Source organism: Scophthalmus maximus, chromosome 1 (genome assembly GCF_022379125.1).
Source record: "Scophthalmus maximus strain ysfricsl-2021 chromosome 1, ASM2237912v1, whole genome shotgun sequence".
In the NCBI taxonomy this organism is placed as follows: Eukaryota; Metazoa; Chordata; class Actinopteri; order Pleuronectiformes; family Scophthalmidae; genus Scophthalmus; species Scophthalmus maximus.
This window is the reverse complement of record NC_061515.1, coordinates 14,034,345-14,049,810: the sequence shown is the minus strand read 5'-3', so window position 1 is coordinate 14,049,810 and position 15,466 is coordinate 14,034,345. Positions and strand designations below refer to the sequence as shown.

Genomic DNA, 15,466 nt, shown 5'->3' with positions numbered 1-15,466 from the left:
TGATTTGGACCATTGATTTATTTATTTCAAAGGGACACAAATATCACTATTTGATTCTCCGTACCAGGTTATAGCCTCAAGCTGCATTTGCGTCTCTAGTTTCTTGTCAGTTTAGCACAACAAAACAAAACAATACAATATAACCCAGGTTTTGTTCGGGCCATATTATGTCAATCAGTTAATAAAACATCAAGTGCAGGGCAGTAGTTTTTCCTGTATTGTCTCTCTCATTATCTAAGGTGGTGTGGGCACACACATGCCTGCGATCCTCAGTAGTTCAGTGAGGTAGTCATCATGCACAGGTGAGGTAAGAGTCTGATAAAAAAGGTTTGTCGCTCCTTCCTGCTCTTTATATCATCTCCAGTCTAGTTTAATGAGCAGAGTTGACTGGAGGCCAAAAAGGCGCGAAGACCACTGGGAAATGTACGCATAGGTACCTTGGCTTTGTCCCAAGAAGTTTTAGTTTAAGTTTTTTATTTAAACATATTTGGATCAATTGTCCCTCAAAGATATTCAAAGATCACTAACTATGTCAATTCTTTCACATTTCACATTTTCACAAAAAACTTTTTTCCTATTTACTGAGACATGAGCAATCTAGCAAATGTGTGATACAAAAAATAAAAAATAAAAATAAAAATAAAATCAGGCAGGTCGGTGGGAGGGCGGTGCCCCAGCGCCCTCTACGGGCAAGCCGCCGCTGTCGGTGGCCATCTGCCATGACCGGCGACATTGCATCGTATGAGATAATATGAAGGAAATTCATACCAGTTTTGATATTAATTGTTAAATTTTACAATAATGTACAATCCATTTTAAAATAATACAGTTTTATTCCTTTGCTTTCTTTCTTCCGAGTTCACCACAACTTTTTCAGACTGTTGTCAGGTTTTGCTATTACAGAAATTAACAACAGACGCCATTTTAAGCAAAGTATCCTAGCATCTACATAGCCTGAACTCAGTTACCCTGACAGTCTCCTGTAATACAGCAATCAATCCTTGATTAACGAGGGTATTTCTCCTTGATGCTGTACAGGGCCAGAGGCCCAAAACATGAAGCTCCAGTGTTTCCATGGAGACTGATGACCCGCTCCCCGCTGCTCTGTGATTGGACGATCCGGCGGCTCACTTTCACTTTCACTCGTCCACTGCAGCAGTACGCGCGTGTCCTCGGGATACAGCTGCTGTGCACATGTAAACGTTTATTGTTAGATCAGATCCTATTCATTACCGTACAACTGTTGTACATTGATGGGGTGAAAGGAATCGAGCTCCTGTAGCGACGCAGCGAGCTGCTGCTGGTCGTTGAAATCAAAAGCGAAAGTGATTTGAGGCGTTTGTCTTCTCAGCTGTTGCTTTACTTCATCTTCTACTTACTCACCGCGAACTTATAGTCAGACTCCAGGATGATAAGTGGAGTCATCTTGTTTGGATACTTCACGACGTGCGTTTGTGGTAAGGTTATTAATCTTGGCATATCGATGCTGGACCTATAGGGCCAATAAACTAACCTTCGTTTGACACGAGGAGCTTATTTTGATCGTGTGGATCTTTATGAAGTTTCCTGGAAAGTAACTATTGTAATCGTCACAAATTTTAGATCAAAAGAAAATCGTATTATCGTATTATTATAATCGATTAATACACTAATCACTGTAAAAGTAGGCATTCATTTATTAGGCATTCATTAATGAAGATGATGAATTAGCCTTTTTCAGCGGTGTTAAGATGAAGTGTGTTTCCGTCTGCCCGTTGTTTCTCAGCCGATGGGGTTGCAGATGTGGTTCTGTCGTGCACCCTGGTGGATGAGGGAGTCGGACTGGGTGGAATGGGAGCTGCCTTCTCGCGGACTCCAGCTACTCTCGTCTTTAGAGATGTTCCAGTGGCACCTGATGAATCACTTGAAATGCTCACTCCGTTTGTCCCGTCCTCGGTCCCTGATCCAGACCTCATCCTGTTTGAGGCCAAAGGTTAATTCTTAATTCTTCCTTCTCTACGTGTTGTTTGGTGTAATATAAGCACGACCCGTGGTTGACCCTCTCCTCTCATTCCCCTGTGGCAGTGTCGTCAGTTGAGATCCCCAGTGCGGATGTCTTGCTCCATGCGGACTGCAATGAGCAGGAGGTGTTGTGTGAGATAAGCCGTTACACTCCTCATGGATCCCAGGAAGGTTCGGATCCCGCGTATTTCATGGTGTCCCTTAACGTGGAGGCAGCGGAGTTCAGCACTTGCTTGATTCTGCAAACCGTGATGGCCGAGAAGGACCCCACAACGCTCGTGCAAAAAAAACTGGGCCTGCCGCTCAGCCAGTCGGGTAGTCTGCTGACTGAGGGTGAGATGCAAGTGTTTGATTTCTCGTCTTATCATTTTATTGAATCTTCTCCATTCTTTGTTAGAAGGGAAATAACAGCCTGCTCATTACTCTGTCTGCTGTTGTCTGGGCTTTCTGTCCCCCAGTGATATTCCTGGTGTTTTCCCACATAAAATCCGTCTCTGCGCCTCTGAGAGCCGATGTCCTCCTCAACTGTGGTTTCAAGCAGCATGAAATACCCTTGTCCCAGGAGGTGGCCATTGAATGGCGCCTGCAGCACAGAGGAAAGGGGCATAAAGTCCTTGAAATGAGGACGAGGTTGGACGACGCAGAAGGACACACAGTGGGTAAGTGAGGCCTCTACACTTTTATCCAGCGTCTTTAGAGATGGGATGGATTCTTGTGTCTCTGAAGATGACAGCGCAGAGGAGGAGGCTACAGAGGCCATTTTGGGGCAAACTTCCCTTTGTCTATTTTTTTTTAGTCTTTTAGTTTATATTTCAAATTTGACAAATACAAAAGCCTGTGGTTGTTTTATATCCTTCATGAACTGACAACTTTCATGCCCCTAGTGGTCCCTGGTGGTGTTGTCGTAAAGACGCTGCATTTTCTGGCTCCTATAGCGTTAACTAGCGGCAGCGTTACCATCTTGGTTGAATCAATTCCGGCAGTCTTGCCTCTGTCCATAGCAGAAAACAACCGTACAAATCCCAATTTCATCAGATAAACTCGAGTTAAACATCTGGTAGTATTAATAAGTAGGCTGCTTGTCGTAGAAAGGAGGCAAACAGCAGGTCGTTCTTGAAGCCTCTCAAGTCCCAGAGCTCCCTCCAGGGAGTGAAGCTAAAAAGCTCCTTTTCTATCACTCTCCTTGTGCGCCTCCTTTAGTTCCTTTGTCAATGAAATTCTTTTTCTCTTGCGAGGTTAAGTTGTTTTTGTTAATTCGGCTGTTCCACCGTCTGCCATTTCGGTCACAAGGGATGAGAATGCCATTCTACGATAGTTTTTCTATCATACGCATCCAAGAGTGATTTTTGTCAACTTCTTTTTCCATGTTTAGCATTTATTTCACAGTTTAATGGCAACTGCGCTGCCACAATCTGCTGAGGAGGACCGTGCGATATGATACGCGAGAGAATCCGAGTTGAGTTTGTTTTGACAGTTGTCTCTCTTTGTTTTTTCAGTGTCTGCAGAGAGGAGAGGCTCAAGCATGGATGCCGCCCAGGTGGTTGGTGAGGGTAACGTCTCCGTGACCCTGAGCAAGCTGAAGGTTCTGGATGCGGGGATCTACATCTGTACGGTTCGATTAGGCCTTTTCCATGCACAGCAAGTCATTGAACTCCATGTGGTCCGTAAGTGTCACTCTGATCTGATCTCTCAAACCCAGAGCATCACACTGCGACTCTTAAAAACTCTTCTTCTGTTTCTGTTTTTTCAGAACTGCCCAATGTTTCACTCTCAGAGGAGAAGCTGGTTTTGAAGACAAAGTCTCCCCAGACACTGAGCTGTCACTGCAATAAATACTACCCACTGGATGCTCAGGTCTGCAACTAGGTTTTTAGATGGATCCTTATACTGGATATTATCCTTGTTATCTACCATTGAACATCTAGGAAAGACATAAAACCTCTGGAAACATTGGTTCAAGTCTGAGTGGATCATAGAAGTAGAGACAGCTAACACACAAACCTACCTGACGATGGTCTTCTAGCATTAAGCTTAAGGATTTGAATGGGTAGATGGGTAAAAGACTATGCATTTGTTCGTGAGTCTTTTACATTTGGGCAAATCCCTATGTAAATGTATTGCATGCTACTCTAGAGAAGAAACACTGATTTCCTAGTTGACAGATAATAGCTGTCCAATTTCTTCTGCCTCTCAGATGGAGTGGTTATCCCTCTCTCCTACAGACACAGAGCCTGTGGTCTTGCCAGATCAGGGCTCTCTGTCCAGCCATCGGCAGCATGGCGATGGGACGTACTCCCTGTCGTCCCACCTCTCTGTGCCCCCCAGTGTCTCCCCGGGCACCAAAATCACCTGCAGGGTGTCCCACCCAGCCCTGGACGCTCCTCTCTCTGTGAGTGTGGTGGTACAAAGTCCAGAAGCAGGTAATTATGTTTGGCTGTTGTTTGTTGTATGACTCTATATTTCGAGGAATAGTTCCCTTTTTATGGGAAATGGTTGCTTTCTTGCAGAAACTTAGATGAAAAGACTGATACCACGTTCTTGGTACATATAAGGCCCCAGCTATCAGGTGCTGGAAACACAGCAAACAGTCAGCTTGCCTCTTTCTAAAGTTTACAAAGTCCACCTACCTGCACCTCTAAAGCTCTGTATTAGTTATAATAGAATAGAAGTAATACATAATCACATAAAACAGTGACCTGTCATGTTGTAAGATAACTGATTTGCATTAAATCCCGTGTAATGTAATTTTCTGTCTTGTGCTGTTAACTCTGTCCAAAAACCATTAACACAGTTCTTTGTGTCTTTCACTCTACAGACTCCTATTTGTGGGTTCTGGGTTTCCTGATCATCACTGTGCTTTTCTTCTACCAGGTTATGAGATAACCCAGTCAGGGGAGTGTCTAGGAACGATACCGACTTGAAATTGAGCCCAGGGAGACTTCTTTTGTGTCATTTGTAAGTCTTTAAGTTATTACTGGTTTCACCAAAAAGTCATCACTGTTTTTTTCTTTCTACTTGATGGATAAATACATATTTGGGGGGAAAACTGTAGATAATGACTGGAATCGAATACCAAGCTGTACAATGTGTTTCTTTGATATGTTCTTTGTTGAATATTATTGGTTTTGCTTTACTTGAAATTGCATTTCTAACCTGAAAAGTACAAAATTATTTGCACTTGGCTTTATTAAAATCACAATCTGTACCTGGCAGAACGGAAATTATTTTTTTCATACATTTATCCCCCACTGCGGTGTATCATTTTTAATCTCTTCCCTGTGTTTGGCCTCTAATAAACTTAGTGTAGTGCTGTGGGTAACATAACTATCTCTCCTACATGTTTATTATATGGTATTTGTTGTGTTTGATGTCACCTCATTACAAGACCTTGGCTTCTTTTTTCCTCTCTGAAGTTTAAAAAGAAGAGTATTTGTTACTCAATTTGGTCCTCACTGGCTCTGTTTTAATTATGTCCTGGTGTTTTTATGGCTCTTACTCTGTATTTATTAGTGTGAAATTGATATTGTAACTGTTTATCTTTTTCACCATTATAAATTTCGTGATGGAGCAAAATTTTGCTCAGGTATTTGACATGATCAAGTCAGATTTGAGTGTGAAATGGAGCTAAGTCTTAAAAAAAATCACAGGATTTGTTTTTTATAAAATGTAAGCCACAGTGTGTATATTGACAGCAGTAGGTACTATCTGAATGCAGGGAATTATGGAAAGGTCTAAATTCGCTCAATGTATCATTAAAATATAAAAAAGGTCAGTCGTCAACTCTATCGATGATTTCTTTATTGGCATCAGCAAAAGTGGTAAGCATGCATTTGTTTTTTTTGCAAATCCAGTTGCATCTCTTTCTTCATTTTCAGGTTGTAAATCACTCCTTCTCATTCCTAATTTGGTAATTACCCGATAATATTGTTGTGCAATATCATCCGATAAATTGGGAAAACTGCTACAATTATTCATAAATGCTCACAATTTCATCAACTCTCTTGCACCGTCTCAAGAGAGGAACATTAGTCTCTTTTCCCCATTAACCCAACAAAAACCTGAAAGAATCTATAAACACATTCTCTGGAGCATCATCTGACAGATGTGTACTATGGTTCTACTCGTACAATACTACATGTTTTCAACAGTTCACAATAGTAGCAGTCGTTTGCAGTCTCGAAAGCAAGTGGATTTAGAACTTGGCAAACTCTTCAGCATCATTGCATTGCATAAGCAGTAATAATCAGATCCGAAAATATACATAGGCCTTTTAAACCATTAACAAAAGAAAATGTACAATCGGCAGTTAGATTCAGACATGGCAGATACACAGGTCACACAAATAGGCAAAACTATGGACACCGTTTGCCATGCAAGTTAGAAACAAAGACCTCATTTTGGCTGTTACTGAGCTCCAGGTGACAGCCAAGTCTTTTTACGTGAGCGATGGGCGAGCGGGAGGGCCGGGTGGCTCCGTGTTTCCACACCGGGTCTTTTTTTCCCATTTTCCTGCTTGTCTAGAGATCAGGTCAACTTAAACAGCGACCACTCAAACAAACTCTTTGTCAGCACAACCCTCAAAACAAGTGGACGTTTGTACCAGTTTCAAATGTGACACTACACATTCATCTGTCTATGGCTGTGACTCAAGTCAGAGTTGAGAGACCTTCCTCTGCGTCGGAGTGGTCGGTCCATGTGTACGGTAGATTGTCTGTTAGTGGCTGCTTGTCTCTTCACCGTGCTGTGCATATCACCAAGCATAAAACTGTGCCACCACCTGTGGTACAAAACCCCCCTGTACAAACAAAGCATCATTACAGAACTATGTCAATAATTGCATATCAGTGCAGAAAATTGATTTCACTTATTTATACTGGGGGGGAAAATGCTACAATGCTCGCACTACTTTTCCCCTGAATCACTTTTTCCTTTCCTTACACTCTCATACAGTCGTTTGACCTATTTCACTTTTCTCTTTTCTGGATATTTCTAAACACTGGAGAAGCAAGAGGCTAAGTAAGATAAAGTTGGGCAGGAAAGGAAATGAAAGAGTTACTTCTAAAAGCCTATCAGCTTAACTTGGAAGAAAGAGCTATCACCTACAATGTTTTTGGATCACAAATACACACACGCATACAACAAAAATGATCATAGTCTTAATCTAACATGACCTTGGGTTAGGAAGCAGCAATGGTGGGAGCAGTGGTGAGAAGGACTGTGTTAGTTTGTCATGTCAGGATCAATTTACAAATGCAGGACTCTCAAAAAAGTTAATATGAACAAGCTTTGGTGTATCAGGGTATAGAAAGGACTGCAACTCTGGTTCAATCTCCCTGCACATGTTCACCCTCTGTACACGGTACATTTCCCACCGTAAGCTCCGTTCATTGGGCTTTGGCCCTGTGTGTTCCCATGTCACATGGATTTTCTCTCTCCCTCCTTCCCTTTTTTTTCTTCCTCTCTCCCGCTGCCTGCTGCGGCCGTCAATAATACATGAGGTGCAGACACAGGAGAGAGCGAGTGAGTGGGACTTCATGCCAAAACAGTGGAGGAAGAAGGGAGGGGAAAGGGGGGACAAGGAAAGCAGAGACACCTATAAACACTAAAGTCATGTGTAAGTGCAAGCTGGTTTTAATGGAAGACTGTGTGAAGAGAGGGAGGGGAGGATGGATAAAAGAGGGAGGAGTGGCACGAGTTGTTTTTTATTCCCTCTTCCCTCTCGTGTCATTCTCAAGTCCATATCCAAACTGATGGGCCGAGTTCAGTAGAAGAAGTACACTGTGAAAGAAGGAGAGAGGAAGTTATTAGACCGAGAACACGTCACTTGAAACATACAGTAACAGAGCACAGTGAGTTCCTCCTCTGTTATATGGTATTCACAGGTTTGTTTTTTATAAAGAACTGGTAATGAATAATTGAATACTAAGAGCAGAAGTAGACAGGCCAGATGTGGGCTTGTTAGAGAAGAAATTGAAAACAACGTGCTGGTTCTCTTTTATACCTCTATCACAATCAGAACTACCTCTGTCTGTTAATCCCCTGTAAAGTTAACAGCATTAACATATACCGACATGTTTACGTCATATCAACTGCTGCATCGCACAAAGGATCTTTTTCTCGATAAATGTTAATTGGTAAATTTGGAGGAAAGCCGCTGATTAATAACCTTGTACTTTTCATTTTAGAATAATGTGATCTGTTAATAGAAACTTTCATAACAATCAACTTCTATAAATCAGGGTGTCCACCATTAAATCTTTGTATCAGGATCAAGATGAAACCACTTTCTCTTCTACTTACAGAATATTATTCCAACCACAATGACTCCAATGATGCCCATCATGATCATCATCTGGACAAAAAAAACAAAGACATTTACTATCATGGTCCATCTCTTTAAAGGAATCTACAGTAAGACATACTATTACTATTACATCTTAGAAAGGTATTCATCTAATTCTATCTATCTATCTATCTGTCTATCAATCGATCTATCTATCTGTCTATCTATATATCTATCTATCTATCTATCTATCTATCTATCTGTCTATCTGTCTATCTATCTATCTGTCTATCAATCGATCTATCTATCTGTCTATCTATATATCTATCTATCTATCTGTCTATCTATCTATCTGTCTATCAATCAATCTATATATCTGTCTATCTATCGATCTATATATCTGTCTATCTATCTCTCTATCTATCTGTGGACTTGAGTGTTTGCAACTAGAAGAACCTGAACAACAGGACAAAACAAGACACTTGAGATAATTTGCATATGCTGTGCATTAGTTATGTAATCTCTTGAGTATTTCTGCTTCTTTAGTGAAGACTCCGCAATAAGAATTTTCCCTGAAGCATCTGTCCACAGCAGCTCATTAACAGATTAGCTTGTGCAGAGCAGAGTGACGGCCTCCCCAGCACTGTGTGTGTTCGCCTCAGCTTAAAAAGCTGTTTGATGCTTTAAAACAAAAGAGCTGAGGATTGGATTCTTATTTGGAATCCTGCATTACGGTATATCTATAAAACATCTCTATGCACTACACCACATACTAATAGCAATATTGTTTATGCATCGTGAGTGTCTTTCAGTGACGACAGTCTTTCGGTTTAATGGACCCACACTAATGTACTCACCTTGCAGTTCTTCCACCAGTACTTGTTCTTTAGCTTGGCTGCGCAGCTTTCAAATTGGGAGGCTCCGGCTTGGAGAGCATCCGCTCTGTCATCCAGCTCTGAGAGCTTCTGGTCCCTTTCCAAAACCTTGTCCACATTCACCCGCATGATGTCCACCACCTAGCCCACAGCGGCGAGGATGAGAAAGCATTTGGCAGTGATGTGGAGGGGAGACGAGAGGAATAATAAGCACGTTTAAGGGAGAGGTAACACAAGGGGGTTGAGGGTTTACTGTAGATACAGTAAACTGTATACAACAAACATGAATAAATAAGTAATTGCATTCCAGGACATTATATATAAAGAAGACTAGACTTTTCCAGAGAACCTAAGGCCCAGTGTGAGCACAGTGTATATAAAGTAAGGCCAGATGTATCATGATGAAGCCACTGGTGAGATTCCCCAACTGCTTCAATACTGTAATATTGCATGTAAAACCAAACTCTGGACCCGAATCTTAGTCTGGCCTGGTTCAGCTCACCTCCTCGACTTGGGCCTGTGTCTGTTGTAGCCTGCGGTTGCTGGTGGTGTTGGGTGGGGCTGGAGGTCCGCCACCAGGGGCTCCATCTGCACCGGGGGCTCCTGGAGCACCAGGGGCTCCAGCGGCGGCGGCATCTGGGGCAGACCTGAGAAGAAGCACGGGGAGGAGGATGAAGGGAATATATTAATAATATACAGTTTAGTGTGATGATTACTGATGCTAAGAAGTGGTAAATCTTTTCATCTGAAAGGACAAAATGAAATTCGTTTATCAATTACGGGGGAGGGATGGAGCCAGTTTGGGGAAATCTCACATGGAGCAGAACAATGCAGAGGAGACTGTTTGTAGAGGGAAGAATGTGGGATGTATGTTAAGAGAGGGAGAAGAGGAAAGGATGAGCAGGTGATAGTGAAGAAAGGGTGAGGATTAAAAAAAAAGAAAGTAAAGAAAATATAGGTCACAGATGTGAAGCAAGAAACGAATTCAAGCAGACATATGAGAGAAGGAATAATGGGAGACAAGCTTCTGGTTGAAAAATTAAAAAAAATAACAAAAGGGGGTTGGGTTCTTGTGATGGATTAGAGGGAGTTGGTTAGGCTGGAAAGTGATGTGCAGAAAAGAGGAAATGGTAAATCCAGCAGGGGGGAGTAATGGGCAAAGGAGGTGTGGAACGGAGCAGATAAGCAGCTCAGGAGGGAAGAGACCGACTCTGCTGCAGGACAGTTTCACACAAATCACGTTGTCACTGCTGGAGGAGAAAAAACACCGAAGAGATTTTGCAGGTGTGTGTTTCTCATCCGACAAGAATGCTCCCCTGCACTAGATGACAACTAGAAAGTCCCCCGAATCCACAATATAATCAAATAATATAAGAAAAATCTGTAGTTTAATTATCTTTTTAAATGAACTTGATGAAACACCACCTTGGCCTTTGCGGTGACATCAGTCAACTCTAGAACACATTATTCAGTGACGCTGTGACGGATTTTTTTTTTCTTTTTTGCTTGCGTCAGCAAAAGCGGAGAGAAATCAGTTCAGTTGCAAAAAAAACAACAACAACACAGAAAAAACGCTCCATTGAAAAGCATACACTTGTAATCAACAGACCTGGATATGAATCATCCAGTCGAAAAGCAAAAGATATGTCCTGTTTTGGGTTTTTTTATCGTGAAAAGAGCGCAGTAGAAAAGACGCATTAATACTCACATCTCCTATGCAGCTGTTTGAACTGACTCACGGGCAGCGGAGGAGAGGGGGGGGGCTGTGAGGCAGGAGAGGGAGGGTCTGAAGAACCACACGAAAGAAAGAAAGAAAAAAAACTGAAGGATGACAGACAAAAAAAAAAGAGGAGAGAGATGTGGATCTCTGGGAACTGGTCGCGACGAAAGTGATGGAGGCGGCGCGCTCGCGGCGGACGGAGGCGGAGGTGCCTTGGCGCAGTGGAGCCGGTCCCCACTACTACTGCAAGTCACAGTACCGCAAGACTGACACCCGAGAGGCTGCTGGTGCGAGGGGAGCGCGGTGCAAAGCTCGGGAGGGAAGAAGTGCTTCTGAGATTATAATCCACTCGACAGAGAAATCCCGGGATGTGTGTGTGTGTGTGTGTGTGTGTGTGTGTTTGGATTCCTGCAGGATCCTGCAGCGGTCCAGCTCCTCCAGGTGACGGGTCCTCACAGAGCTGCTGCCCCCGGATGCTGAGAGACTCTTCTAATAAGAGCCACCGGAAAAGAAGAAAAAAAATACGTGCAATTTGGAAATGAAGGGAGGAAAAAGAAAAAAAAAGTCCAGTCACGGAAATTCAGTTGATATCTTCCACCCCCGACTCTCACTCTCTCTCTCTCTCTCTCTCTCTCTCTCTCTCTCTCTCGCGCGCGCGCTCTTTGCGCGGACGGACGTGCGTTTCGGAGGAGGTGCGGGAGTTTGGTCCGCGTGGAGTGTTACTGCACTGTAGGCTACTGCAATAATGCGTCTCCCTCCCCCCCTTCTCCATTTGGACTCATAACGACAGTGCGGTACCCCCCTCCCCTCCCCTCCCTCTCTCTCTCCCCTCACACTTTGCAGTACCGCAGCTCAGGGCCGGATGGGGCAGCAGGACGACACTGCGGTACAGTGGATCCCTGGTGTTGACTCGACGGTTTCCACCCGGGGCCTGGGATTCTCCCATCCCCGTCTTCCTCCTCCTCCTCCTCCTCATGGACCACACGTCCCCTTTGCAATCGCTCTTGTTTTAATTTCATGGGGCGTCTGAGCCTGTGAACTCACGGTTTCCATTTTGATTCTCAACAACTCTGCATATTTCACAGAAGGGCGTCAAATCAGTCTCAACGTCCAATTGAGGATGGAAACACATACTTGCTTTGAGTCTGGGATTGTTTTTTCATATTCTTTCCCATTTGTTCTATTGAAGGAAAATAGTAATGCCAGTCTAAAACATCTAAGGTCAATAAAAAGCAAAAATTAAAGAAAAATCACTGTGAAAAATGTTAAACATCTAACTCACCCCTCAGATTTATCTTATGATCCTTTGGAGGTCCTGACCTTTGACACTGCTTTACATTGAAATCTGTTATCCACTCTGAGCTCACATTTTTGTTTGTGCTCTTTCTGTTCCGATCCAAACGATGCCCCTGTTCTCAGAGCAGTCTGTACTGTAGGAAGGGTGGTTGCGATCTACAGGCCTGTTGGAGGGCTGTTACAGCTACGTATTAGTGCCTCTACATTTGGAATAACAAGTTCAACAATCACGTACACTTTGCTTGGGTATATATATATATATTAGGGATGGCCCTATCCAATATTCCATCAGTATTGAGGCAATATTGGCCAAAATGACTGGATCAGATACTGGAAGAAATAAGAAGTAAAATCTGATCCGATACATTATGGTAAACATACCAAATAAATGTCTATTTAAATATCTACTAAACCTTGAACATTCTGGCATCATAGGGGAGTTGATTATTTGTCTTAGATGGCAAGGTTAAGCAAAGGGCATCCTGAACAATGCCTTATTAATATTTTATTTTACAAGTGGGGAAAAGATTGTATCAGATCGGTATTGGATCGGACACGAAAAAGTGGTATCGTCCCATCCTTAATTTGATAAATAAAGTTTATTCAATCTATAAATGAATCCTAAGGGAGTTGACATTGAATGGAATTAATAAAACAAGGCTTCTTTTCCAATTCATTTTTATAAGGTATTTTCAGGCATTTTGTGTTTGTCAAGAAACTTTTAATCATCATCATTGTTGACAGGGCCAAAGTCAATCGACAAATAATTGAAAAAAGAAATCACATAACTTAGAAAATGGAAATATATCACACAGTGAGAGCATGAAATCCCACTGCTCGACTCCATCAGTCCTTATTGGCTGGTCCGATGTTATGTGCCAGTGTGGTTCTTTTCATGTTAGCGATGTTTTCCAATGCGGTTGAAGTGTCTGTAGAGGAAGCGGATCCTCTTCTCCATGTTGTGTCTGTCCACGGCCATCATTCTGTCTCCCACCATCTTCTTTTTGCGAATGAGACGCTCCAGTTCATTACCTTTGAAAGCCTTCAACCAGCAGGGGGCCAGAATAAGGTCTTTGGGATGAGCCTTAAAATCTCCTGCGGGCACAAAGGGAGATGATCAGTTTCTGCTCAGTTTAAGTGTGAGAAAGAAGGGAAAGCGAGTGAAAGTGGTGGAAAATGGCCCAGTTGCTGAAGAGTTGGGAACTGGGATAAAGTTCAAAACTCTGCATGGCACCATCTGAACCAAGGTGTTAAAAATGTATAGATCATTTGTCATTACAAACTCGTCTGCTATGGACTTGAAACAATTCCGCAGTAAGATGCACACTTACTGATTCTTCAGTCTAGTAACTGAAAACATGACCTAACACAAATGGTTTTTATTTTTATTTCTTTGTTGCTCTTTCTTCGTAAACTAAAATCAGTTATATCAATTTTAAAAACACCTATTTGAATTCACACATCCAGAGTACATCCTAAAAAAGTTGTATGAGGCTGAGACGTCCAACTTGACTAAATAAATAGTGGGGAAACTTCCGGTCTCTAATAAGCCTAAACTGTTTTTTTTAAGTGCACTTACCTAATATGCCTATGTTATCATAAACTCCAAACATGCTCCTCTTCTCCGTCCATCTGTCCACCTTCTTCAGCTCAGGGATGGCATGCATCCTGATCCGGCAGCATGTACCTGAAGACAACACATTTTTTTTTAAAGTCAGTATTGAGTATCTTATTCTACATTTGGGGATTTTACAACTTGTAGATAAATTGAGTCATCGTTCCAAATAAAATGTATCTGGAATACCTTTTACAAGGACAAAATATTCAAGCGCATAAAACATATTACTGGTTACTGTGCTTCTCAAATGTAAGGAGTCGATGCTGTTCTCAGTTTTCTATCATTTTAATTAGAAAAGACGTGAAAACATCAACTGACTCCTGAAAAAAATCATCATTAAATCATTAAAGGCATCAAGAAATACAATAAAAAAATCTGAATGCACATTTTTCCCCATTGCTAATGACAAAAAAATTTGCCCACCTAAGGATAAGATATATGAGATAATCCCTAATTGATCCCCATGGGGGAAGTTCAGATATTACAGTAGCCGAGAGACAAAGTGAGTACAGGATAAACACAGAATGAATTAGAATAAGAATGATATCAAAATGGAGTAAAATCAAACGTCGCGATGAAGAAACTATTTGACTCAGAATACACAGATTTACAGGAGAGGTGGTACAATGCGATCCCAAGTGACGGAGATAAGTAATACATTATAACACACTATATAAGATCAGTGGCTTTAAACCATTTCAACAATTTTACAAAATATAACAATGGCTCTACGAAGGAGTGATTTTCCCTCTAAACCAAAAATTTGAGTTTTGTTTTTCAACTAGTCAAATTTATGTTTGGACAAAATAGAATGATCAAAACCACCTCACCTCCAAATGCTACAATGCTGCTCAAATCACTGTTGCATCCCTGATCTCACACTGACACGTCGACCACCACAGACCAGACGTATGAAACAGCACCGACACCAGAAACAGACGAGTTGAAGGTGAAACTCGTAACACTGCTCACCAGTGGAAATGGTCCTCGCCGTTTGCAGCAGCGTCCCAGCAGACTGACAGAAGGACGCGCCGGCTCTCAGCAAACCTCCCAGCACAGACATCTCCGACTCTTTTCTACGATAAGATATGGATATGATACACATGGACAACCAAACTGGCTATTTGACGTTTATTAGTGACGTCTTCAAAGTGTTAGCTGCTCGGTTAAACTCCTCCACACTGACCCTTAGCTTTAGCATTAGCTAGCACATGAGATCAGAGTCATCATAGTGGACAAACCTGTTTCCACGTCAGTCAGCAACCTTGCGCCAGTCGAGTCCCTTTTTTATTTCAACACAGGGACATTGATTAAACCCTCATGCAGATATTTAACGCTTTAAAATGAATGTTAGTGAGGGTTCGACATGTTGCCAGCGGCCGCCTCCATGTTATCCTGTGTCCCACAATGCACCGCGCCCGTACCGTATTGTCAGTGGAGCAGCGCAAAACAAACGTTTGACGGTTATCGCGCTTGAAAAAAAAAGTGCATGAATCCCCCAGTAGAGGGAGACAGGGACACTCAGTTAATAGTTTATTAGCAACACCAAGATAAAACTAATGCAGTCCAATTCAACAGTCCTGCAATAAACCAATCCCACCTCCACATAGGTTATGATCAGTTTTTATGTAAATTGTTTATGAGAAGGGTATTAGAGCCAGGCATGAGGAAAA

General features: G+C 42.2%; 3 protein-coding genes across 6 annotated transcripts; 1 reads left to right on the top strand and 2 right to left on the bottom strand.

The window, feature by feature from the left end:
• The first annotated feature begins 1,137 nt into the window (after nucleotides 1–1,137).
• On the top strand, nucleotides 1,138–5,206 carry tapbpl (TAP binding protein like). 4 transcript variants are annotated; one of them, XM_035642315.2, is made up of 8 exons: nucleotides 1,138–1,457; nucleotides 1,766–1,972; nucleotides 2,065–2,334; nucleotides 2,460–2,660; nucleotides 3,498–3,665; nucleotides 3,752–3,855; nucleotides 4,224–4,421; nucleotides 4,873–5,206. In XM_035642315.2, exons 1-7 carry the CDS (start codon nucleotides 1,409–1,411, stop codon nucleotides 4,392–4,394), a joined length of 1,170 nt encoding a protein of 389 aa, XP_035498208.1. In that variant the 5' UTR covers nucleotides 1,138–1,408; the 3' UTR covers nucleotides 4,395–4,421; nucleotides 4,873–5,206. The 4 variants fall into 4 exon arrangements, with proteins under 4 accessions (XP_035498208.1, XP_035498200.1, XP_035498191.1 ...); XM_035642307.2 differs by having other exon boundaries at nucleotides 4,817–5,206; XM_035642298.2 differs by having other exon boundaries at nucleotides 4,196–4,421.
• Nucleotides 5,207–5,777: 571 nt separating this feature from the next.
• LOC118315614 (vesicle-associated membrane protein 1) lies at nucleotides 5,778–11,625 on the bottom strand. The gene is made up of 5 exons (XM_035643051.2): nucleotides 10,868–11,625; nucleotides 9,662–9,806; nucleotides 9,142–9,300; nucleotides 8,302–8,353; nucleotides 5,778–7,779 (listed from the first exon to the last, which is right to left on the bottom strand). Coding segments are annotated over exons 1-5 (375 nt in total). The 5' UTR covers nucleotides 10,870–11,625; the 3' UTR covers nucleotides 5,778–7,762.
• A 1,211-nt stretch (nucleotides 11,626–12,836) lies between these two features.
• Nucleotides 12,837–15,211, bottom strand: mrpl51 (mitochondrial ribosomal protein L51). The gene is made up of 4 exons (XM_035643005.2): nucleotides 15,035–15,211; nucleotides 14,766–14,869; nucleotides 13,755–13,862; nucleotides 12,837–13,270 (listed from the first exon to the last, which is right to left on the bottom strand). Exons 2-4 carry the CDS (start codon nucleotides 14,854–14,856, stop codon nucleotides 13,074–13,076), a joined length of 396 nt encoding a protein of 131 aa, XP_035498898.1. The 5' UTR covers nucleotides 14,857–14,869; nucleotides 15,035–15,211; the 3' UTR covers nucleotides 12,837–13,073.
• Nucleotides 15,212–15,466: the final 255 nt, after the last annotated feature.

Excerpts from the sequence above, each read along its gene's own strand:
- tapbpl (XM_035642289.2), top strand. The coding sequence starts at position 1,409 with ATGATAAGTGGAGTCATCTTGTTTGGATACTTCACGACGTGCGTTTGT. Across the intron at positions 1,973-2,064 it reads CATCCTGTTTGAGGCCAAAG|TGTCGTCAGTTGAGATCCCC; the intron begins GTTAATTCTTAA and ends CCCCTGTGGCAG. Across the intron at positions 4,422-4,816 it reads GGTACAAAGTCCAGAAGCAG|ACTCCTATTTGTGGGTTCTG; the intron begins GTAATTATGTTT and ends TTCACTCTACAG.
- mrpl51 (XM_035643005.2), bottom strand. The coding sequence starts at position 14,856 with ATGTCTGTGCTGGGAGGTTTGCTGAGAGCCGGCGCGTCCTTCTGTCAG. Across the intron at positions 13,863-14,765 it reads GGCGAGGACCATTTCCACTG|GTACATGCTGCCGGATCAGG; the intron begins GTGAGCAGTGTT and ends TGTTGTCTTCAG. Across the intron at positions 13,271-13,754 it reads TGATAACATAGGCATATTAG|GAGATTTTAAGGCTCATCCC; the intron begins GTAAGTGCACTT and ends TTGTGCCCGCAG.
- LOC118315614 (XM_035643051.2), bottom strand. Across the intron at positions 9,301-9,661 it reads CACAGGCCCAAGTCGAGGAG|GTGGTGGACATCATGCGGGT; the intron begins GTGAGCTGAACC and ends GCTGTGGGCTAG. Across the intron at positions 8,354-9,141 it reads ACTGGTGGAAGAACTGCAAG|ATGATGATCATGATGGGCAT; the intron begins GTGAGTACATTA and ends TTTTTTGTCCAG.